At 39.0% G+C, this 25,268-nt stretch overlaps 2 protein-coding genes across 3 annotated transcripts in view; one reads left to right on the top strand and one right to left on the bottom strand.

Moving 5' to 3' along the window:
* TENM3 (teneurin transmembrane protein 3) overlaps window positions 1-25,268 on the bottom strand; it is a 1,405,686-nt gene that overhangs the window by 1,002,500 nt on the left and 377,918 nt on the right. The gene's annotated exons all lie outside the window — the stretch shown is intronic.
* Window positions 24,387-25,157, top strand: LOC143669809 (uncharacterized; the record flags this gene model as incomplete). Its single annotated transcript, XM_077144394.1, has 1 exon — window positions 24,387-25,157. A coding segment is annotated over one exon (663 nt), but the record flags the coding sequence as incomplete, so codon positions are not given.

Genomic DNA, 25,268 nt, shown 5'->3' on the forward strand with positions numbered 1-25,268 from the left:
GCCCCATTTCTGTGACCCTAACTTCAAACACTTAACAAAAAAAGTCCAATCAATTATGCAATGTTTGTTCCAAAGGTTGAGGATTCTGAGGTATCAAAAAGAAACAAGAAGTCATAAACTCACTGTTAAAGCATGTGGCTTGGCAAGTGATTTATCTCTTTTTCTTTATCTGCTTAGGGTTTTTATTTCACCGTGTGAGCAAATTTCTACTGACAAGCAATTTTTGGAGACCAGCCAGAAATGAGGGGGCTGGGGCAGAGAGAAAGAAATAACATATCAAAGACCTGGGGGAAAAGAAAGCCTAATGAGGTGACATTTATGATTTCAAAAATAATACACCTCCTCTAGTCTCCTGTTCATTTACCAAAGAAAATCTCTCTTGTTGTTTTTAGCTCTCATTATATAAGATTTTTTCTATTTGAGATATATACAAAAATAATTTAAACAGTAGAAATATTATCTGCTGGTGCCCTCTACTTCCAAAGATTCTCCTGATGAGACGACTCCTACTATGTGACTGAGTAGAATTAAAACAAAAAAAAAGATTTTGCATGACAGAGTAACCTCTATAGAAACTCTAAAATGTCATATACACTTGAGAGTTACTGTCATTACTCACTCATGGTTGGGCAAAATCCCCCGAGTAATTTCCACATAGCAGGCCAAGAGATGAATTTTGTGAAATTTATTTCTCTTTGCAGCTCTCAATCAGTTATCTTTGTTTCAACAGACTTCAACTACTCCACTTGAGCTCGCCATTCAGTAGCAAATAGCTTGCATGTGGAAACCACTTTTTGGAAAATAGAGTAAGACTGCTGCAAACAGGAACATTGTGTCATAAATTCATTTATTCATTCTCCTAACAGATATTTCTTCAGCGTTCACTCGGCACTCTGCTAGGTGCTGTGGGGATTTTAAAGGATAATTAAGGCAGAGCTCCACTGACAGGGAGTGTAACTATACAGAAAGAATTATAATGTATGATATAAAATGAGAATTGGGATACAACGTCAAAAGGAGTTCAAAGGGAGAAGAGAGAACTGCTGCCTAGAGGAATCTTGGAAGGCTTTAAGGAGTAGGTGACATTTCAGTTTGGCCTGGAGCAGAGGGAAGGGGAATTCTCAGAGACTAACTGGCTGAGATGTGGTAAGTAAAGGCACGGATGCAGGAAGAGGGAAAGAATTCAGGGAAATCCAGTCTGACCTGTTATGTGAGTTGTCAGAAGGAAAGTTATTTGTGACAATGCCACAACCAGCTCTCTTAGCACTACCATCTATAGGTGGCTAGAGTGTATTTGAATTTCCTTGTGAATAATATGCATACCTGCCAAATCTGGGAACCTGAAATAAAGATGACAAGATTATGGCTACTCAAATACTATTTTCTTTAAAGTTTTAAAACGTACACTTACATCTGACTGTCTTTGGAATTAGGTTGTGTTGGATAAGGTATAAATTCCATAGGAGAGAAGAATAAAAAAAAAGGCACTGATATAAAATACATAAGGGAAAAAACATGATCCACTGAAGGACATGTGCTGACACCGGCATTCACAAAAGTTAAACCAAAAATAACAATAAAAAAGTCCCCAACCCGCTGTTCTCTAACTCAATTCAAGCACGTGAGAAAGGGGTATTGTTTTGTAGAACAACCCTGCACAGCCTCCATTAGAACATGGAAATGTTTCAGCGGTGGCACTTTCATTATGGAATTGCATGTTTTCCTAGCAAATATTTAACTTATGCTTTTGTGAGCAAGGGCCCATGGTATAAAGAAAACAGTACAATCCAAGCTGCTGTTGGCAGGGTGAATGCATTTTGCCCTGCACTACTATTTCTAGTACATTTTTGGTCCACTTATCATGGCCATGAAGCAAAGATGAAATTTTGGTTTGCATTTTATCTAATGCAAAATTATAGACTGAAATCAAAACAACCCCAATTATTGGAGTCCTTTGCTGTATAATATAATAAGAACAAAATTTATCTTTCAGCGATTTATCACCTTTAGTAAAAAACTACACCAAATTGTTCTAGGAGATAAATCACTTGACCAGGAAAGGAGACCCAGCATTAACCATTCTACCTGGAACTCACTGCCAAGGGGATGGATGCTGTTGCTAGGAGCTGGTGTTTCCCCCACCGAGACGTCTTCTCTAGACACTTCCACACTGAAGCTGGACAACTTGCGAGTACAAAGCTCAGGACAAGCACCCATTCACTGAGCACAGATTTCAACACAGGCGAAACCCATTTTTAAAAATGCACTTTATGCATTTGCTAAGGGATGCATCTGTGAATGGATGTTTTTCAGTATCACTATTAGCAGGGGCTGGGAAATAAAAACAACAATACTACTCTCAATTTTGGGGGGGGGAATTAAATTCCAAGAACTGTAGTTATTTCTAGGGAGAACTGAAAACACTGTCAATGAAGTGTCGATGAGATTCAAGTATATCTTTCCTCTATAGTTAGGGAAGTAGTACACTGGCAAAAAAAAACTGCCTCTTTGTCCTCTCTTCTTTTCTAGGGTTGAAATATACTGAGTATGAAATGGGCCTTTCATTCTTTCTATGGAATGCCTAATCAACTTGTTTTAATTGCTTCTGTAGTGTTAATAATTAGATCCCATGAGAGGTGGGATGAAGCCAATTGGGGGAAGAGAGAACTTGAGAATGTCGAGACCCACTGTGCAGAGGAGATGATTTGGATAGATTGGGAAAGCAGGCACCAGGAGGCAATGCTACCGATGTGTAAGGTATCAGACAATTCTCGTGTGGGCAACAAGAGGTGCACTCAGGTGGTGCGTGGTGGCAGCTGGCAGTGGAGGGGTCCTTTGGTGGCTACCTCTGTGGATGAGAAGTGATTTAGGGAGGCAGGTGAATAGCAATAAGGGAAAGATAGAATAACAGGTAGCTAGAATCTAACTCTGGACATGGAAGCTCTAAGGACCAGGCTCATTGTCTAGAAAAGTATGAAAAACAAGGGCAAATATCCCAAGCCTGCAGGAACAGGGCAACCAGGCTCAACTAGGAAACAATGTGGGCATTTGAGTCAGTCTGTTGAGTCAAAGACCAAGTTATCAGAACTAAAGCACGAGGAAGATAACTGGCTTAAAAAAAAGGTGAAAAAAAAAAAATGACTTCGGAGGTGAAGAGCCCAGCAACCAGCCACTCTAAATCCCCTGGCCTGCATGTTCCCTTGCCTGCAGGAACCACTATTTCTAGAGCCTTCATCCCTAGGTGTCAGTTAAAAGGCAGCCTCTAAGAGGGCCAGATGCTATTTAGGTTTGGGCAGTGATTCTTCACCAGGGGTAAATTTTGCCCCTCCACCACAAGGGACATTTGGTGATGTCTGGAGACATATTTGCTTGTCATAAAATGGGGGGGCGGGGGGTGCAATTGGCATCTTGTGGGTGGAGTCCATGGTGCTGCTGAAACTTCTTGTCGTGCACAGTACAGCCTTCACAACAGAGAATAATCTGGCCCCAAATATCAATAGTGCCACGTCAAGAAACGCCTGAGCAGAGTGATCAATGTAACCAATATTTGATCTGAATTAATTCTGAACTTTTATATAGCTACTGAATGTCTATAGGACATATAAAGAAGAAAGAAGAAAATGAGGAGGAAAGAGGAGGAATCAGCCCCTGTTTTTCCTGGAGACCGCCTGGTTAGCAGGCAGAATGTACACTTTAGGGTGAGAACAACCCATGTGCACATGTCACCTATCCCTCCCATGAATGCTTTGGTCACAATGTCTTGGAGCCTCAGTTTACTTATGCATGAAATGCTAATACCTGTCTCATAGGGCTACTGAGAGGATTACTGAGATAACCAGGGAAAGGGTAATTACTTTACCCCGAGAAAACATTTTGGTAGCTGTCATAATACTCTAGGCAAGAGAGGCTAAGTGCCCAAATTAAGGCAATGACACTGCTGATCCATGAAAGAGACTAGAGATTAGAAATATTTCATAGAATCTCCAAGAGGAGGAGAGAGGAGGAGTCAAGATTAACAGCAGTGGATGGACAGCACTGCCATGAACTGAGAAATAAAATCCACGGGTGAGATCCAGTCTGTGGTGGTTTAGATTCAGAATCTCTCTGGTACCTCTGGGGCAGCCAGAGGAAGACGGTGTGGGAATAGTGACATTTCTCAGTCACTTTCACATATGGTGTTTCATTTCAACTGCGGTCCTCACAACAGCTTAGTATGAGCAGGTGTGACTATCTTTAGATGAGGAAACTGAGGCTCAGAGAGGCTAAGGGCATTGTTCAAGTCCATAAAGACAGTGGGAGGTGACATTTTGCTGTGAACCCAACTCTCAATAAGAGAATTTTTAAAAAGGAAAATCCCAGATGTATCAATAGAGTGGAGGGATAAGGGTTGATCTATGTTGGGTTGTCTATGCAGCTTCCTGCCCCCACCCTCCACCCCGCCTCCTCCAAGGTCGTGGAGGGTTGACAAGGAGAAGACAAACAGGTAAGGGCTCTGCAGATGGGAGCAGTCAGCTAAGTGGAGCAGCCCGGACATACAATACGGGTAGGTGAGACCAATGTGACTGGAAAAGTTGGAGAGATCATTAACGACTCGAATAAAGGGAATGAGAGAAACTTGAAGCAAAAATTTCACCAGGTGTGTTAGTTAGATTCAGTTGTCAACTTGGCCAGGTGAGCATATCTAGTCTTGTTGCTGCAGACATAAGCCAATGGTACATGAACCTCATCTGTTGCTAATTGCATCTGCAGTCAGCTAGGAGGCATGTCTGCTGCAATGAGTGACGTTTGACTTAATTGGCTGGTGCTTAAATGGGAGAACACAATGTAGCACAGCCTAGCAGCTCGGCATTCCTCATCTCGGCACTCGCAGCTCAGCCCAGGCCTTTGGAGATGCAGAAAGAAGTCACCCCTGGGAAAGTTGTTGGAACCCAGGGGCCTTGAGAGAAGACCAGCAGAGACCATCCTGTGCCTTCCACGTAAGAAAGAGCCTCAGTGGAAAGTTAGCTACCTTTTCTCTGAAGAACTAACAAAATAAATCCCCTGTTATTAAAAGCCAATCTGTCTCTGGTGTGTTGCATTCCGGCAGCTAGCAAACTAGAACACCAGGCATTGCCAATTCAAAAAAAAAAAAAAAATTGCAATGAAGATAAGTCATCTGTAAAATGATAATGCAAATCAATGGAAAGATATGAATGAACGAATTTTGATTTCCCCATAACTTTTCAGGAACACATTTACTGGGACAATTTTTTATCTCTGAACACTGATGTTGTTTTGTGCCAATATGTTGTTCTGAGGAAGCGCTTTGAAAAGGCTGTGGTTTTCCACAGTTGCAATGTTTCTAAAGATGTATTTTTTTTTTTGGCCACGAGACACATATTCAAAAGTGCACTAATGAGAACATTTTCATTTTTAATTTAGATTTTCTAAATCTGAATTTCTGAATTTCCCAATTAAGCAACCTCCGCTCTCTGTCAAGTTTTTGGAAACACAACAAACTTCAACATCCTGGGTGCTTGGTCAGGAAAGGATCTCTCCCTACTGGTTAGAAGAACACATTCACTCTTGTCAAGAAATGGAATTTATTCCTAATCATATTTGATATTCTTCTAATATCTTCAAGTTCCAATTTACCATGTTTTCATAGGTGAATTAGATCCTTTTCATTGCTGGTTTATCTTTCATTTCCTCTATTTTTCATATTTACTGTCATAGTTGCATATCATTACTTAATCCAATCCCTTCTGCATCTCTGGACATGACTCTTTTATTCCCAACCATTGAACAGATATATAGGCCTCCCTTTCTCTCCTTTTCTTAATCCAGCTCTTGAGGGGTTCATCACTTGTACAGGCCTTTTCAAGATTTAATTACACTTGCCACTCTTTTTGTTTGTTTTCCATTTCATTAATACTAGCTTTTATCCTTATCAAATCCCTCTTCTCAGATTTTTTTTTGTACTTTTCTTCTTTCTAAAATTTTCCATCCTTCCTTTCTTCCTTCCTCCTTTCTCTCTTTTCTGTTCCTCTGTCTCTTTTACTTATTGCTTTTCTTCTGATTATAGATTTTACTAGATTCCAAATGCATGGTAAGAGAAGAGGGTCAGTATCGTAGTGGGGGTCACCTTTGTGTAAATCATTTAATAATTTTATTTGGTTATGATCAGAGAAAGTTGTCTGTAAAATCACTACTTTAAAATTTGTAATTTTTTTTTGCAAAATAAGCAACAGATTTTTTTTTTTTTTTCTGTATGGGCAGGCATGAGGAATTAAATCCTGGTCTCCGGCATGGCAGGTAAGAACTCTGCCTGCTGAGCCACTGTGACCCACCCAGCAATTGATTTTTATAATTGTTTCATCACATGTATGTAAGTGATTTTTTAGGGATAAAATTCACGCATGTTTTCAAAGTTTTTGATCTGTTGTTTCTGGTGTTATGCTTTTTTTTTTTTTTTTAACTGTTTTATTGTGAAATGTAACAAATATACAAAAACAATAAATTTCAAAGTATACTGTAACAAGTAGTAATAGAATAGATTTCAGAGTTTGGTAAGGGTTACAATTCCATTGTTTCGTGTTTTTCCTTTTAGCTGCTTCAAGACACTGGAAACTAAAAGAAAATATCAACATAATGATTCAGCTGTTATACTCATTTTATTAAATCTTATCTTCTTTGTTATAACTCCTCCTCCTCCTTTGATCCTTCTCCCAATCTTTAAGGGTATTTGGGCTATACCTGTCCTAACATTTGCAGGTCTTGGAATGGGGTGTCAATAATATGGGATGGGGGAGTGGAACTAGTCGATGTTCTCGGAGAGGCTGGCCCCTCAGGGTTTCAGGACTTATCTGGCCTAGGATCTATAACTGGAGACTGTAGGATTCTGGAAAGTAATCTTAGTGTGTGAAACTTTTGTAGAATCTCAGATAGAGCCATACGTGTTCTTTAGGGTTAAGAGGAATGGTTTTGGGTGGGGTTTGGCAAACCATTGTAACTAGCAGTATCTAGCTGAAGCTTGCAGAAGAGTAGCCTCCAGAATAGCCTTTTGACTCTGTGAATTCTCTTAGCCACTGATACCTTATTTCGTTGCTTTTGTTTCCCCCTTTTAGTCAGGAAGGCAGTGTTGATACGATGGTGCCAGGGCCAGACTTATCCCTGGGAGTCATGTACCACATTGCCAGGGAGACTTTTACCCCTGGATATCATGTTTCATGTAATGGGCAGGGTAATGATTTTCCTTGTAGAATTGGGCTGAGAGAGAGAGAGAGAGAGAGGGAGGCCACATGTGAGCAACAAAAGCGGTTTTCTGGAAGTAACTTTTAGGCATAACTATAGGCATGTTTATCTTCTCCACTACATAAATAAGCTTTATAAGAGCAAGCCTCAAGGTCAAGGGCTTGACCTACTGATCTGGGAGTCCTTAATGTTTAAGACAGTATCAGGGGTTTTCCTGGGGATAAAGTTTAATAGTTTAAAATTTATTTTCCAGTCCATCAAAGGAGTTTGACAATACTTTTTAATTATTTGTCCAACATACTCTTGGGATGTATCTGATATTACATTACATTATGTAATCTGATACTACATTAAGCTATACAGAAGTACAAGCCCTCATTCCCATTCTGGGCTCCATGTGCTTGGGTTGTTTAAATGAGCTATCCAGAAGGTTGAGTTACATTGTGTGCTACAGAAAATTTAGGTTTTGGACAAAATAAACCTCTCTTCCTCTTTGGTCTCATACTGTAGGTGAAATTCTAAAAGACAAGGTCATCCTTATCCCTGTATTCTGATTTACTTTCATCCCAACCAGATCGGCTTCGTTCTTCAATCAGTCTTCAATTGAAGACTGATTTCTTTTTCAGTTTCTTTAACAGTTGTTGAATATAGCCTTGCTGACTTTCAGAGCTGTAGAACTCCAATTCTTGAGTCTCAGGTGTCACCACAGGTAGCCAAAGTTCCAGGGAAATATCAGGTTATACATATATACCACAGTCTCTCAAAATCTAGAAATAACAATTACAGCTCCAGATTAAATGCGACTGCTATAAAGGTTTACCATCTAAGCCCTGATTATCTTATAAGTACTTTCTAAAAGAGACCATCAGAATTTGTTCTTCAATTTCTGCCTTATTTTGCACCACATAATGTCCCCAAGGTTCAGTCACCTTGTTGCATGACTCATGACTTTGTTTCTTTCTGTAGCCACACAATCGTGCATCATTTGTGTACACCATAGCTCACCACTCTCCTTCTCAGTCAATATATCCTTCAGTCATCCACCTCCATCCATCAGGCATCATGGATAATGTCCAAGGTAAATAATCCATGTCTCCTATTATCTTCACTTAGTTGTACAATCATCAACACTCTCAATTTTAGACAATCTTCCCTGCTCCAAAGAGAAAGACAACTGCTTAACACACCCTCACCAAATAGAAAATACAAATCTCTCCTTAACTCTTGCCCTTCCTCTCCAATTATGTACCTCTGGTATTGCTGTGGTATTGCTGATACATTCTTGTTATTTGAAACTGTTGTACACCCCAGAAAGGACACATTCTTTAATCCTCATTCCATATTATTGGGGGAGATCTTTTTGATTAAGTTCTTTCCGTGGAGATGTGACCCACCCAGTTGTGGATGGGACCTTTTGATTAGGTGGTTTTCCATGGAGATGTGTTTCCACCCATTCAAGATTGGGTTGCTTATAGGAGTCCTTTAAGAAGGAACCATTTTGGAAGAAGAGACAGAATTGACAGAGCCAATATGATACCTAGATGCTTGGAGATGAAGAAAGAAAATGCCACAGGGAAAGTTGTTTGAAAGAAGACAAAGGACCATGAGATGCCAGTCCTGTAACTTCCCAGCTGACCAAAGTGTTCTGGACCCATCAGCGTTTCTTGAGTCAAGACATCTTTACCCGGGTGCCTTAGTTTGGATATTTTTATAGCCTTAAAACTGTAAATTTGCAACTCAATAAATTCTCTTTTCAAAAGAGATTCTGCTTCTGGTATATTGCATTCCAGCATCCTTGGCAAACAAGACCACCATGCCACAGTAGTTTTCTCCCTACACCCCTCTTATTATTGACTCTCTGTACAAGATTCATACCTTTGAGGTAGTTTAAACAAGAATTTATTTATATTTGTAGTGTTAATTGGTGGGATACATGGCTCTATACAACCCCTTTCAATTATGTTCACCTTCAATATGGCAATATTAGTTATAAACCCACTAATGAACTGCCTTCACTATTATCCATTCCCTTACATTTAAGTTCAACCTCATTAGCTAATCATTCACGCATCTCTAGCTTCTGTGTATCTCTAGGTCCCCCATATTTATAAGGTTTTTTTTTTTCTCTTTTACATGGGCAGGCTCCAGGAATCAAACCCAGGTCTCTGGCATGGCAGGCGAGAATTCTGAGCCACCACTGCACTGCCCTCTATATTATAAGCTTTTGAGTTTACTTTTACTAAGGTCATTATAGTGAAATCATACAGTATCTATCCTTTTGTGTCTGGCTTATTTCACTCGGCATTATGTCCTTAAGGTTCATCCATGTTGTAATAATGTTTCTGGGCCTCATTTTATCTTATTGCTGCATAATATTCCATTGTATGTTTATACCATATTTTGTTTATCCACTCGTCTGTTGAAGGGCATTTGTTTGTTTCCATCTTTTGACAATCATGAATAATGCTATGATGAACACTGGTGTGCAAATGTCTGTGTCACTGCTTTCAGTTCTTTTGGGTTATATATAAGGAGTAGTGCTATTGCTGGGTCATAGGGCAACTCGATATTTAGTTATTTAAGGAACTGCTAAACTACCTTCCATAGCAGCTATACCATTATACATTCCCACCAGCAGTACATGTGTTCCAATTTCTCCACATCCTCTCCAACATGTGTAGTTTCCTCTCTGTTTAATGGCAGCCATTCTTACAGGTGTAAGATGATATTTCACTGTTGTGTTGATCCACACTTCCTTTATTGTGCTTGATTTTTAGTATTCATAATATTCTTAAGTGTTCAGAGTTGTGCTATCTCCTCCAAAAGCTCTTTTTTCCTAGGCACTAATTGTGCTTATTTTCTCTAGCTGCATATTCCCCTTGCCCCTATATGAGAGGTATATGATTTTCTTTTTCTTTATGAGCTTAGATATGATGGAGAAGATACTAAGTTGTGGCTATCCTTCAATAAGCAGAAGGGGAACATTCTCTACCATGATGGGCTGGCTTAGTGCAGCAGGAGGCAATGTCTACTCTTTTCCAGGCATAGTTGCTATCTCCTAGACTTGGGAATATGAGGGACCTTGTCTTCTTGGTCAACTTCCCTTTTGTTTCTTGGAGCCAAGGAGACTGGTTCAAAGCCACTTGCCTACCTGAACTGGTGAGCTGAACTCCTTGGCATCTACCAAGTTCTGATCCCTGCTCCAGGGACACTAAGTGTGGCAGCCTCTCACCTGACCCCTGTGGAAACAGGTCCCAGCCCAATTCTTCCCCAGAGTCCCAAACCTCACTGCTTCCCTTGTGGCCGTAAACCCAGCAGCTGTTGAACAAAGGAAAGGCAGAGATCTGGTATTCAGAGTGGCAGGAAAGGGAGATGCAATGACCTAGTGATAATTTCTGTAAATTTCTCCATGTAAAACTTTAAAAATATACACATATGTAGTCTTTGAAAATACTTTTGTTTGGGTTTGATAACGTAAATATAAATAATCAGCGAATCTAAGTTTTACTATTTAAGTGTTGAAGCAGCAACACAAAGACATAAAGTATGAGTCAAATTTTCCCTCAAGTTAAAAACAGTAATTGGAAAACTAATAAAGCCATATTTTATTACTGTTAATCTTCTCATGCTTGGAAAAATGAACTGAAATTATCTATAAATACTCTAGGATATTGAAAAAGGAAATTTAGTGTTTCTTCAGTAATTATGATACCTAAAAGCTTAATAAAAGCCACAGGCTCCATGAGTAAATTTTCAGCACACTTTAAGTTCGCCAAATCTTATTTATATCACTTTGACTTATACCTCTTAGTGTCTAGTGCTAGGACAGCCAGAAAAAAAGGGACAGAAATGAAAATATATTAACTCTGGCCAGATACATATTTTGAAAGGAATGGAAATCTACCATTATCAAAAGAATATATTTGTCCTAAACATTAAAAATTCAGGTTTAAACCTCTTCAATCTGGCTTTCTGAAAATCTACAAGTAATTCACAACTCAGATAATCATGACAATAAAACCAGCTTATTTTGCAGTCTGAATTAACTCATAAAGCATTGTCTTAATTTTAAAAGTGATTTCAGAATTCTTCTCTAACTTTTTGCCAAAATAACTTTTTGGCCAAAGTGTTGGAACCAGTGGTTCTAGAAAGATGCATACAGCCTTAATTATCTTTTCTGTGGGGTATAATTGAGAAGACTTAATGGATGTATTTTTTGATGCTGTGTGTAACAGATATATATACCAATTGTGTGAAATATTTGTAAAATATTATAAATAAGAATAATTAGGAAGAAGGGTATTTAAGGGTAGCAATACAGCCTGTCAAGTGATTCTTGCAATTTTGAAGGCTGTTATCTCTAATGTATTTGGTAGTACATATTCATACAGCTATAGGAAGGACATTTGGTTTGGCAGAAAAATCATTTGAGTCAAAATAATTCAACTCACTCCAACTTCCTAAATGCTTGCTTCGTATCTCCGTATGGTGCTTCCGCTAGTCTCCCCCAAATCAACTCATCCAAATTTGTACAGTTTCTTTTATCCCCTATTCCTTATAACCCCTCTTTCCTCTAATTGTCTCTATATAGATTCCTATTTCTATCCAGTTACTCAAGCAGGAAATCCACCTCATCATCTTTCCACATCCCTTAGCTCCCAATGCTTGGACCACTTGCGTATTTCTGAACATCCTAGGTTCCTGGCTTTGCATACGCCATTCCTTTAACTTGAAACTTACCTAAGCTAATTTCACCCTAGGAGATACTGTTCCTTCTTTAAGGGCTACTGCAAATGGAACTGCTTCTGGGTTAGGATTTTTGAATGATTCTTTCCTCTGTACTGCAATGGTTCTTTTTTTTTTTTTTTTTTGGTATTATATAACTTTTTTCCTGCCTACATTTTATATGGAATATCTGTTTCTTACTGGATCATGCACCATAGTGTTTAGAGATAGGGTCTCAATTATCTTTTTTATAATGACTTTTTATCATGGTGATATATATGCAACTCAGAATTTCCCGTTTTAACTGCTATCAAATGTACATTCACAATGGTGTGCCACCATCACCATCATCAAATCATATTCCTTCACCCCAAGGAAAACTCTGTACCCATTAACCCTTCCTCTCCCCTACTCAACTTGAGTCCACTAGTAACCTGCACTCTACTTTCTCTCTCTATGGATTTGCATATCCTAGTTAATTTATAAGAGTGGAACCTTATATATTTATTCTTTTGTATCTGGCATATTTCATTCAACACGTGTCTTCAAGCTTCACCTGTGTTGTAGCGTGTATCAGATGATCCTTCAAAATTTAAGCTCAGGGCCTTATAGTGAATAGTCAACAAAAAAGTTTGTTGGTTCTAAACCTATTATAGCACAAACATACTTTTATCTGAAACCTAAAAGCTATGAAGGAGAAATTTGATACTTTTGGATTTTTAAAACAGAGGAGAAAGGTGACCAAGATTTGTTAATTATTCATGATGGCCACATTTGTCAGATATTGTTTTGGCTCTTGACAACCGCTTTCTTTTTTCCTTTGTAATAGTCTTGCACGGTAGTTATCATTATTCCTACTTTATAGTTCTAGATATCAAAGTTCAGAGAGGTTAAATATATATAAATATATATATAATATATATAAGTATGTATAAAATGCATGTATAAAATACATATACAAATATATATCTATATCATATATATATATATAAGGCCAATTAACTAGTAAGTGAGGAAACTGAGTTTGGAATTTACTTGTGCTTGTCTTTAAAAAGCAATGCTTTTCCCACTATTCTCAGCCTGGATCTGAGCTTGTTACCTTTTATGTGAATTACCTGCAGGGTTTTGATCCCTTTTTATATTGTTTTCTATTGCTGCTTAATAAATGATCACAAATTTCATGGCTCAAGCCAACACAAATGTATTCTCTGAAAGTTCTGGTGGAGAGGGGTCTAAAATAAGTCTTACAGGGTTAAATTCAAGTTGTCAGCAGGGCTAGTTCCTTCTCAAGTCTTTGGGGGAGAATCTGCTCCTTGTGTAGCATCTAGAAGCCTTCTGCATGCCTCAGTTCCTGGCGCCACCTCCCCAGCCTCTGTTGCTCGCATCAACCCTCCACTGCCTTTGACTTTCTTGTCTTCCTCCTATAAGGGCCCTGGGATGCTATTGGCCCCTCCCAGGGAATCTAGGATAATCCGCCCAACTCAACATCTTTAATTTAATCACAACTGTGAAGTCCCTTTTGCCCTATAGGGTAATAGAGTCACAAATTCAGAGATTAGAACTTGGACACCATTGGGTCCCTACCACACTCTTATGATTGAAACGTATCTTAGCAAGAATAAAATCCCTCTTCAGTGTAGCAGCACAACCAGCTAATCGACCAGTGATGGGATAGAACCAGGATCTGCAGCTCAGTCACTAGCACAGCGTAACACAACTGAACCCAACAGCCTCCAACAGAGGCAGCTGTTTAAACACGGACCTGAACCTGGGATCGCCGTGTAAAGTATAAGTGCCAATGACATGATAACACTCAAAATCAACTTCATGCTCCTGCTGGCATGTAACTGGTCAAAAATTCCATAGCCATTGCATTTTAGAAAATGAAATTTATATTATTAAATCCATTTTGCTATTCTGTGGTGCTTTTTGAATGTATATAAATGTCTTCTGATCAAAATTTCGCACATACGTGCTCATTCATCTTTCCTCTAAGTGCACATACTGGTTTTCTAACTTGGTCTCCTCCCTGTCTGAATGGTAAATGGCTTTCTTTAACTCTTTTCTTTGTTGGCTTCTTCACGTGAACTAGTCATTGGAGCCACACATGGGCTAAACTGGCCATTGAAAGACTCAAATGTCAAGATGTTTTTATCAGTCCATCAACAGTAAGTTTTATATCGAACAGTTTTCTGCTTTATGCCAAACCTCTGGCATGGATTTATTTTTCCCTTCACAAAACAGAAATCGCTCACATGCTAATGCAAACTGCCTTGTCCAGTTGTTCACCTCTTCTGTCTAGAACACCCTTCACCTGTTTGTGAAAAAAGACGAGGGGCATATTATCCCATTACTAATGAACACCCATTAGTGTGTTCCATCTCCTTGTGTGCATCCACTGTGTGACCATAAGAGATTTCCACTTGGGGTTTGTGGAAAAGAAATGTTTTAACACCAACCCACGTGTGTTTTCAAATTTCGTACCAATATTCACTCAGCTTCAGAGCTGCTCACTTGCTCACTGGCATGTATCCCATTTTCACATGCAATTTCTTTATGAACTGAAGGGAATATGTAGGCAGACATCTAGCTTTCAGGAAAATAACTCATCGTTCAGAAAATGTGCCTCAGATGTGTTTGAGGGCAAAATATATAGGTAGACATCTCTGACCACTGGAGAGGGTTTATTTTTAAACACAGATTATAGGAAGTAATATTCTTTTCCATGCCTCACAAGTCAAAGGCTTCTATTAAAATTATTCTTATTTTCTATTTAAACACTGCTCTGCTCCATAATCAGCAATAGAATGATGTATCTAAAAATGCTATATGTCAACAAACTTTTTGGCAGTAAAAACCTATTTGAGACCCATTATTTAGTGACAGCAGTGTATACTTGAATAAATAAACTTCATTATCTATATGCTTGAATCCATGAACATCTGTGAATGAAGAGATATGGCATATTGATTTCTCTATGGTCCTCCACTGAAATGTAGGTGGCATTACATCAGCTTACAATTTCAATGGCATGCTGCAGTTTAAGAATAAAAAAATCATTATCTGGAAACCTCTCAAACCAACAGAAATGTAATCAATTTTTTATCTGTGGTTATGCAGTGGAAGTCAGTGGTGGATTTTCTGTCCTCTGTGCTCTAGCTCTCTTGTTAAAATATTTAGGGAGCTCTCATGGGAAATACTATACCTGGATTGAACCTGTTTACATTAGGAAGTGAAAACTCTGCTCTTTGTATCCTGTTAGCCACAAATGCATCCTCATCACATGGAACCACTTTCCCTGGGGGGTTACGGAATAGAGCATTCCTCTAGTTCCTCAAAACTCTTCTGAACAACTGAAGCCACAGGGATTTGCTGCTTCAAACCTGATTATGGTTTGAATTCAGCGTACAATTTTACATCATGTAACTTAACTCCCATTCAGGTGGGAACATACTAATTCGACATCTAGTAGAATTCTCAATAATGCTCTTTTGATGATTCTGGGGAAAAAAAATCCTCTACTGGAAAATATGACAACAGAAATTCTCAGGATTGAAAACACTTTTTAGGTAAGTAGTCATTTAAGAAATTACTTCTTTTCAATTGTTTATTCATTCATCTACATTTATTGAGGATGTGCCACTGTTTAAATAAAGTTGAAGTGATGTGAAAGTGAAGAAGTTATGTTTCCTACTCTCACAGAGTATACAATTTATGTAGTTAGAAGTAAAAAAACATGCTTACAAGTAGCTATAATGCAGGGGAAGAAATAACAAGTGCCACAGATTTGCAAATAAAGACCTATCAGCTTGCTAAAATGGGATAACGTCAGAGAAGTCTGCACAAAGAGGGGACATTTGCAGTTGAACATAATTTAACATTGCCTGAATACTGATTGAGCGCCTACATTGCGTGCCCAGCAGTGGTAGGCAAGACAGATAGGGTCCAGCAGGGGAGAAAGACATTAACTAAGGCTTTATACAAAATTAATGAATGACAAATATGATAAGTCTATGAAGAAGCCTAAGGCTTGATGAGAGCATAGAACCAGAGGCCCTAATTTAAGTTTTCTTGGATTTTGTGTATTTAATTTAGATGTGGAGGTGGTCAGAAGTTGAAGTGACTGCAGGTAGAGTAGGGGTGGAAAGGATGGGCAGAATTAAAATCCAGTTTGTCCCAAGACACACATGGAGAGATAATTGAGGTAATTACCATAAATACAGCTCACTTGGGCTTCACTGAATCATGGGGTTCATGACTGGGCATAAGAACTTACGGGCCTGGAAAGCAAGCCTGAAAAGGGAAAAGATGAGCTAATTTTTGTTGACCATTATGAATCAGACATTATATCAGGTAAATTACATGCATTACTTCCTTTAGTTCTACAATGTTCGTATTTCACAGGCAAGGGAAATGAGGATTTCAAAAGTTACATGATTTGCCTGAAATAATAGTCAGCGCAGGCAGTATTTCCACTGGAAAAATTAGAATGGAGCATGGGGCATATGTCTTCAGGGAATCTGAACGCTGGTGGTGGAATCACACTTATTTTATTGATAAAAAGATGAAAAGAGATTAGGCCATCCTTCTGAAGCTGGAGAAATGCATGGGAAGAGAGTCAGGATGAGAAACTTTTCGTGGATAATTTTACATCAATGTAATGTCAACACTGGAAATTGGAGAAGGGGAAACCAGATGTGAGAGAGCTTAAAAATGGAAACTTCTGACTCTGTACAGCTTCAGAATTAAGGCCCAATTCTATCAAACTCCATAGCAGAACTTCCCCAAGGGTCTGTTGTGAATGAATTACATATGTGCAGTGAGATATCTATCCTTTGAGCTCTGTAAGCCGAGTAGATCTTCTACCTACTCTATATGAAAAATATTGGAAAGCATTCTGTAGACTTCATGTATTTATTCACTTAAAACCTTATTGAAAGCTACTCTGTGGTAGGTACTAAGAATACAATAAAACAGTCATTATCCTTAGGAATTACCAGTCAATTGGGTAATATGAATATTAATTATATATATATATATGCTATATGCTATATAGCTAGCTAATCTGTGAGAAGTGTGGGAAGGAAAGAGCAATTGAATTTTGAGATCATAGAAACTCAGAACAGTGAGTTAGTCTGGGGAACAGGGAAATATTTCCTAAGTACATGACCTTGGAGTTGGCATCTGGGGGACCTTCCATAAAGCCTGTGGCAAGAGGGCATATAGCCCTTTCAGGAAGTAAAGATGGCCAGTGTGGCCTGAATTTCAGGAATGGGGTGCAGCTTGTTGACAGATGAGAATGGAGGTATGTGGGTGGAGGAAATGAGGAAGCAGGGGCTTTGTGTGAGGATTAAAGAATACAGGTCTTTATCTTAATAGCAATGGGAAGCTGTTGAGTCAGTGAAGGTTTTTAGGTTAGTGAAGGTTTTTATTGGGAGGGACTTTGATATGTTCAGATTTTCATTTTGAAAAGAACGCTCTGTGGACAAAGTATGAACAGAGGGAAACCTGTTAGGAGGCTACCGTAGGTCCAGATTTAGGCTAGGTGATGGCAGCAGCATTAGAGAAAAGTATTCAAAGATTCATAGGAGGCCAGATGGAGGAGTTTGGAGGACAAGGGGAGACAAAAATCCAGCTGGTTCGGGTGGAGGCTGCAGGGAGCAGTGGGAGAAAAAGCTCTAAGAAGCTTTGTTACAGGCTTTCCTGGATTTAGCCTGATCTCCAATTTCGTCTTCTCTTACCACAAAGTGCAGTTAAAATGGTCTTATTTTGGCACAACTACACCCAACATTCTCAATGCCTTTGGGTATTTGTTTCCAAAGCCCTGCAATTGCCTTTCCCTCCATATTTGCATTTCAAAATTTTGTTTCAAGTCCCAGATCAAGTGCTATTTCCTGGATGAACTCTTACCCAATGTGAAATAATTTCCCCTTTCCTCTGTTTATCCTGTATTCCTTGACTGTGATGATTCACCTGCCTCTATTTATACAATTATCACATTTTCTCTGTGTTTTATTACGGAGTGTTCATTTACCTCTTCTACAAGTCTAGACAGAAAAGATCTTGACTTTTTTTTTGGATATATCTCAAAGCTTGCAAACCAGCTGGAGTTGAACTGTGGAAATATATCATTTTGGATTTTTTTAAAATTGTGTATTATGTGCTAATTAATTTTGCATAAAAATCCAGATTTCCAGTTTCTCTGGGAAAAGAAAGGCATGACCATCAGTTGTCAAAGGGCTCTGCCCTCTAAACTTGCCTCTGTGTTCACCAGCTCTTACTGTGACTCCTTTACCTTCCTAGCCTGGTCTCTGCAGACTTTGACTGAGTTTTGGACATGGCCTATGCAACGCCTGCAGAATTCTACAAAGGCTAACTCACCGCTCTGTGTTGAATCTTTTAATTCAGCACTGATTGGATAGGTCATCTGAGGGAAAATGTGCAAATATCAACTTCAAGGAAATGATCTCAGGTAAGTTGTGGTACCTTTAACCAGAGGAAAGAGTCACACAGGTATAAGTCTAATTGGACCTTGTTGCCCATAGGCTAACCCTCAATTTTCTGTATAAAGAAATATAAATGTATTTCTGTAAATTTACACAGAAGTCTGGGTAAATTCTCATTTGAATGGGCATGGTTTGTCTTGTAAGTTTTTGGATATATGTAGCAAATGTGGCACGGGGGATGGCTGCTGATGGAAATCATGTTGAAGGCACTCCTGTCTAGCAGCATGCAAAATGTGGCATATATACCTGATATTGTTTAACAGAATCTAGTGGAAGCGCAAACAGTAACTAATTCTAATAATGGAAAATTTCCAGTTCAGAATTTTTATCAACACATAATGATAAATGACACATTAGGATATATCACTCTTAATTCCTTGTGCACCAAGAATACTATAACCCCTACTCTAATGATATGTTCATGAAAATGAGCGGAATTTAACACTGTCCACTGGGGAATGAGCGAAAACAAAAAAGCCTTAAAATGGAGTAAAAATCTAGACGGGATTAATGTAATTTATTTGAGATCACTGTGTATTAAGCACTAGTTCCTCTGTACTGTTTCCTTCCCTAAATAAAATGGAATGTAAGGTTTTTAAATGAAGTTTTTTAATCACTGAGAATCTTGGTGGGTTCTGAAAAAATGGAAATATAAAGAGCTCAAATGATAAAAAATAGACAGCTAAAGCACTTGAGTACTTAAAAAGGCATAAACAGATAATTTAATTTGAAAGGCCAAAAAAAAAAAAATACAAAGTGTGAGTGCCTCAAATGCACTGCAAAGAGAAAGAGAAAAGCACATCAGAAAAGTTTCAAAAAATATCAAAAATTAGAATGTTTTGAATTTTTGATCACAGAAAATTTGAAATTTATTTTCAAACCCAAAACTAGCTATTCAAAAATAAACCATTACAACTCCTGAGCTAAACGACCCAATTTTTTTTTCTTTTCCCAAAGTTTATTTCTTGGTTCTGAAAACTGTGACCATGATAAAAACTATTCTGTTACATAGACTCTTCTAGGGAAACAACAGGTTTTATGGGCTGGAGGGGATCCCAGCAAGTGCAAACTTATGGCAAAATGTTTATATCCTGTGATGTTACATAACTCTTTCAGTAATGCCCTCGGCTGCAGACATTCATGTAACGTGGCCAGCTTTAGCGCTGTCTCAGAGTTCATCTCACAGGAACACAATGGCCATAATAGTACCCATGATAGCTGCTTCTTCTCAATTGTAAAGGCACAGCGAAATTGTAGGGCTGAAGCCGTGTCTTGATTGGCTGGTAAATTGCGATCAATGAGAAGTATTTGTGCCATAATTTTACAACCAAGCAAGAATCAGTCATCCTGGTGGCAAGTCAGCATGTACATACCATCAAAACTGAAGTGTCTTGCTTGGATAACTGAACTGAATTTCTTTAAGACAACAGGGTACAATACAAGTGACATTAAAAAAAAAATACACACACACACACAAAAACTGCAAGGGCATTTTTCTGTCACCTGGTTAAAAAGTAATAACACACGATCAAGGACAAGGTCCAAATATGAATGGTGACTTCTCCCTAAATTATATCTGAGTGTCATCCAGTTATAAAGGAAAACTAAGGATTCTTTCCCCTAATAGCAGGTAAAAACGACAATCAAATATGTAGAAATCATTTTCAGCATCAGCAAACTTTTTCTGCAAAGTGCCAGAAAGTAAATATATTAGGGTTTTGGGGCCATATATGGCCAATGTTAGGTATTCTTTTTCTAATTTACAGTCCTTTAAAAATACAGAAGCCTGCATACAAAAATAGGCTGTGGGTTGACCCCAGGGCTGCAGTTGGCAGATCCCTGACATACAGGAATGTGGTAGATGCAAATTAAAAATACAAGTATCACCACATCTCTTTTGATCTCCTCTACAAGTCCTTCCCATCCTCCTAGAGAAATTATCTGGAGAGTATCTCCAGTTTTTAGACCAATGCTTTTAACAGTGGTAAAGTCCATCCATGTGATATGTGGCTGGAAAATAAAAGTCAGTCCATTGTACGTTTCCCATTGTGCATATCCAAAGACTCTCTTGGCTTTGCAGAACCCGTCACTGTTGAACTCTGTAAAGGGTCTTACAGAAAACAAAACAAAACAGAAAAAAAAGTAAAGAACAACAAAAAATCAGCTCCTCCCAAAGCTCACACCATAGCCCAGAACACTCATTTCCAGACGACACACATGCATTGCTAGATCCTAACAACTGCATGTCAAGCCAGCCTGGCTACTACAATAAATGCCTCGTTGTCCAAAGGAGCACTATTTGAGGATGGGCTTTATTGTAACCTTGAGCTATTTCTTCTATCCTCTCAGCTGCTTCCCAACTAACCACAACGCAATTGCCTGGATATCTTGCTGCTATTTTCTCTTTACCAGGAGTTATAGCTTAAGAGGCATCTTTGCCACGTGGTTATGCTGAATTGCCAGGTTCTGGTAAAGCCATCTTTCATTTAGCATTCAAGAAGTGTACCCATATTTTATTCATGATAAGAGCAATAATAGGTAACATTTATTGAGTGCTTACTGTATGCTACGCATTTTACATAAGTAGCTCATTTATTCTTCACGACCACCCCAAGATGTAGCTACTAGTATTATCTTCATTTTACAGAAAAAGGTACTGAGAGGTAGGGAATCATGTAAAGTTAGCTTAATTGCTGCCCATATAACCATATTATTGGTAAATAACCCTAAACTCAAATACATTTTCTATTTCCCATAAATCCAACTCTGATTGGGGCAGTTTTCTTAGTGTAATTGTTTCCAGTGTGGTTTGGGCCATACTCATTCAACAATGATCCTGTACAGTCTAGAAACATACCTGATATAACCTGGTTATATCATTATATGGCTCAGAGAATGCAAACAGATGGCCTGCCAGCTGAATCTACTTCACACCACTATTACTGTTATTATACCATAATGATAACTAATATTATTAATATTAGTCATTTAAAACAAATCACTTGCCAACATTGAAAAAAAATTTTATTGGAAAATATTAATTTCTGGCTCTTCTAGAAAAATCAGAAGCTCTAGAAATTCTGCTCTTGCATTTTGACACAGCCATAGTCGGCTCTATCAATCCTTTATCCTGGGCTAGTGTTCTCTAGTTTGCATCACCTAGTAGCCCACTCCACTCACTGGCATCATCTGCCGAGAGGGCTTCTGAGTTTGCAATTCCTGATGACTGCATCTGATGTGTTCACCCAAATAGAACACATTCTGTTGTGATTCTTCTGGAAAATGTATAGCCATAGTCAGAGCATGCCATGTTAGAGACTTATATCCTTGCAGTATAATTTAATAACCTCCTTATGCTTTCCTTTGTACTCATCTATTTTCTCAGGCATTTACCAGCTATGGAAGCATTTGGCAATATCTTAATGTGCTAGACTCTTTTCCTTGCCTGTTTTGAATAGCTGTGTCAGCTTTCTTACTGCGTACATGACTTTAGGTAACACAGATCTGCTGATATTTTCTGGTATACTTCATGGAAGTTTATAAAAGTATTGTCAGAAGTGATCGTGCTTTGATTAAATAAAGACGCTACTGAGGAGTTAGGTACACAATTTAAATACGGCATGAATAATTTGTTAGCATATCTGTCAACCTATTTCAGTAGCTTTAAATTGTAGATACATTTGTGGAGGCACCGTCCTATTTTGCACATTTGACAGCAGTAGCCGTTTCCTGAATGTATTTGACATTATCTTCTAGATTGTTTGAGGCCCAGAACATTTCCTGCAGACTGCTTATTACTTTATTGCTGAAAGTGGCAGCATACATTTATTTGGCTTTTTATTTTAGAATCAGCAGGCTATCAGTTGCTTTATTAATCAGATCCAACCTTGAGGATTGTAACCACTGGTCTCTAGTTTAATTGCTGCTGCTCAAACACTGAGAAATCAGTAACGCAGTTATACCATCTCCCTTGAGGAATTATTGTTCCGAAGGACGTTCCCTTTGTTTTTGGGAAAAGAGAGCTTTCTGTTTTATTTTCTATTGAAGATGGTGCTAGGACACTTTCTAAATTCTGTTTTAGGGTGTGACCCCCGCAAAAGAGTCAGGCTGACTTTTCTTTACGTATCACATATCTTCTTCTGGTTCCTACAATTCAGAAAGATTTTCTTTTCTTGTCTTTCCAGGGCTCTCCCTGAACAAGCACCATTACATGTGCTATAAAATTAAAACTGCATTTGTTAACGCACATACCATGGGGCTTATTGGTCCAGCAGAAAAGTCAGTATTTCTAATTTGTTGCTTCTGGGTTTATGCCAATTTTGTTGTATACTAACAAACCAAGAAGGCCACAAAATAAACACTAACCTTAACCTAAAAAGAAGGGAAAATGAAAGTGAAAGTTAAAACATTAAAAAAAAAAATTACTTGGGAACCAGACAGGTATGTGAAACAATTGGAGACGACAGAGTCATACCAGCCAGAACTGATTTTTTTTTTAACTTCGGAAAAATAACACACCTTAAAACATTCAGAATTTCAGAAGAGAAGGTAAACATTTGAGTCTTCTTTTCTGTGAAACTTATTTTGTTTTCCTAAGCTAGGTGAGCCCGTGCTAGCAGAAGACAAAGTTAGCTTCCAACCCAGCTTCAGCTCTTGTATTCCTTAAGGTACTTCTCTTTCTGTGCCTTAGATTCCTCATTAGTAAAATAAGAGGTTGGCTGCGACTTAACTCTTCTACGATCAGTTCTTAAGTTCTACAATTCTGATTCCTAAGAGTTAAAAGCAAGTCTATATCCATATTCTTATTTTAACATGTTATTTTCAAGTGAGGAAATCAATGGAAAAAAAAAAAGGAAACAGCAGTAAAAGATGGGAGTGAGAATTGCTAAAAAATTGGATTCTATCATTCATTTCCCTATTCCTTTGTGAATCATAAAAGTTACCTAGAGAAAATACCTAAAAAAAGGTGGTTCCAAACTCATTCTTATAATCCAACTTGTCCACCAAACAAAAACACATTGTTTTGCAGTTGTGCCTCTCTTCTAATCAATCATTGTTTAGGTTACCCTATGGTTAGGCCAAAGACAAATCTCATATTAAAAAGTAATATATGGGATAATATGAAGGGTCTCATTTACAAATGGATACATTCTAAGGACAAGTCTTGTGAGGGATACCTAATTGAATCTACCACACTTGTTATGTTGAAAACGGTGCGGGGAAAGAAGCAGTCTTCGACATTGCTAGTGGGAATGCAAAAATGGATCTGAGGTTCTAGGAAGGTGCATAGCTTGAAGCCTTAGATTCATAAGTCACCTGTGTTTAGAGAAGTTTGCTTAGAAGGATATCACCCTGACTACGTGTGGCCTGTGGAGAGAAGTGAAGAACACCAAAGAAAACCGCCACTCAAGGTGGCAGCGCAGCTCCCTTGCAGGCCCCACACCGGGGTTCTGGAGTCAGGCAGAGCTGCTCTTGAAAAGCAGGCTGTGGACCTCAAGAGCTGAGCGCGCACTTGGTTGAATCGGGTACCCTTCCTATGCCTCGGCTGTCACACTTGGCGATGCTGGGCATCTGAGAGGGATGCTGGACCGAGTATGACACGCACCAGAGCCCAAAATGGTGATGGAGAGTACCCCCCGCAGTGCGGCAGTGAAACGTAGGCATATTCTGGAAATAAGCCTGCTCTCGTACTCCACGTTCAGGAAGAAATACTGACCCTCGGGTGGCGGCCTCCGGGGTAGGGGAACCCAGAGATCCAGACACAGTTTGGAAAGCATCCTGGTCTGATGCATGAATCCTGAAAACAACTGGCAGCTGTGGGGGTGGGGCAGAGGAGCGAGCAGAGGAGGTGGGAGAAGGAAACTTTGAGTGAAGAGGACAGGGATTCAGAAAAGGGACCAAAAGGACCCATGATCCTGTGTGTTCACTGAGTGCCGGTTCCCTGCTCCTGCCTCCTGTCTATCTGCAGGCCTGCACATCTGTTGTTCCCATCACCCTGTGACGCTAGAAAAAGAGGAAGAACTTGCCCAGAATCCTCACAGGATAAGGAGAGAACATGAAAAACTCTACAATGAAAATGAGGGAAAGCCAGAAAATGAAGTAGAACCTGAAGATGAAGGAAAGTCAGAGGAGGAAGAAAAGCTGGAACTGGAGGGCAAGCCAGATAATGAGGGCCAACCAGAAGATGAGGGGAAGCCAGAAAATGCAGGAAAACCACAAGGAGAGGGCAAGCTGAAATCTGAGGGCAAGTCAGAGAGTGAGTCACGGGCCCCTGAGAAGCGTCCAGCTGAAGATTATGTGCCTCGGAAAGCAAAAAGAAAAACAGATAGGGGAATGGATGATTCCCCCAAGAACTATCAGGAGGACTTACAGGAAAGGCATTTGAGCAGTGAGGAGATGATGAGAGAATGTGGTGATATGTCAAGGGCTCAGGAAGAGCTAAGGAAAAAACAGAAAATGGGTGGTTTTCACTGGATGCAAAAGGATGTACAGGATCATTTCTCCCCAAGGGGTCAAAGGGGAGTCAGGGGGGTGAGAGGTAGAGGTAGGGGCCAAAGGGGGTTACATGATATCTCATACCTTTAACACCTTTGGCCTTCAATTCTGCTTTCTCTGATGAAAATATTGCCAACCCTGCTTTCCCTGGTAGGTCTTTGCCAGGCTCTATGCTTTAACCTTAGGCTGATACTTTGCCTTAGGCGTCACTCTCATTACCAGCAGCCTTTGACCCAAATGCAGCACTCTGTGTTTCATTAGGAGATTTTTACCCTTCTGCATGCAAGAGATATTCATGATACACTGTAA

Source organism: Tamandua tetradactyla, chromosome 26, assembly GCF_023851605.1.
Source record: "Tamandua tetradactyla isolate mTamTet1 chromosome 26, mTamTet1.pri, whole genome shotgun sequence".
Taxonomy (NCBI): domain Eukaryota; kingdom Metazoa; phylum Chordata; class Mammalia; order Pilosa; family Myrmecophagidae; genus Tamandua; species Tamandua tetradactyla.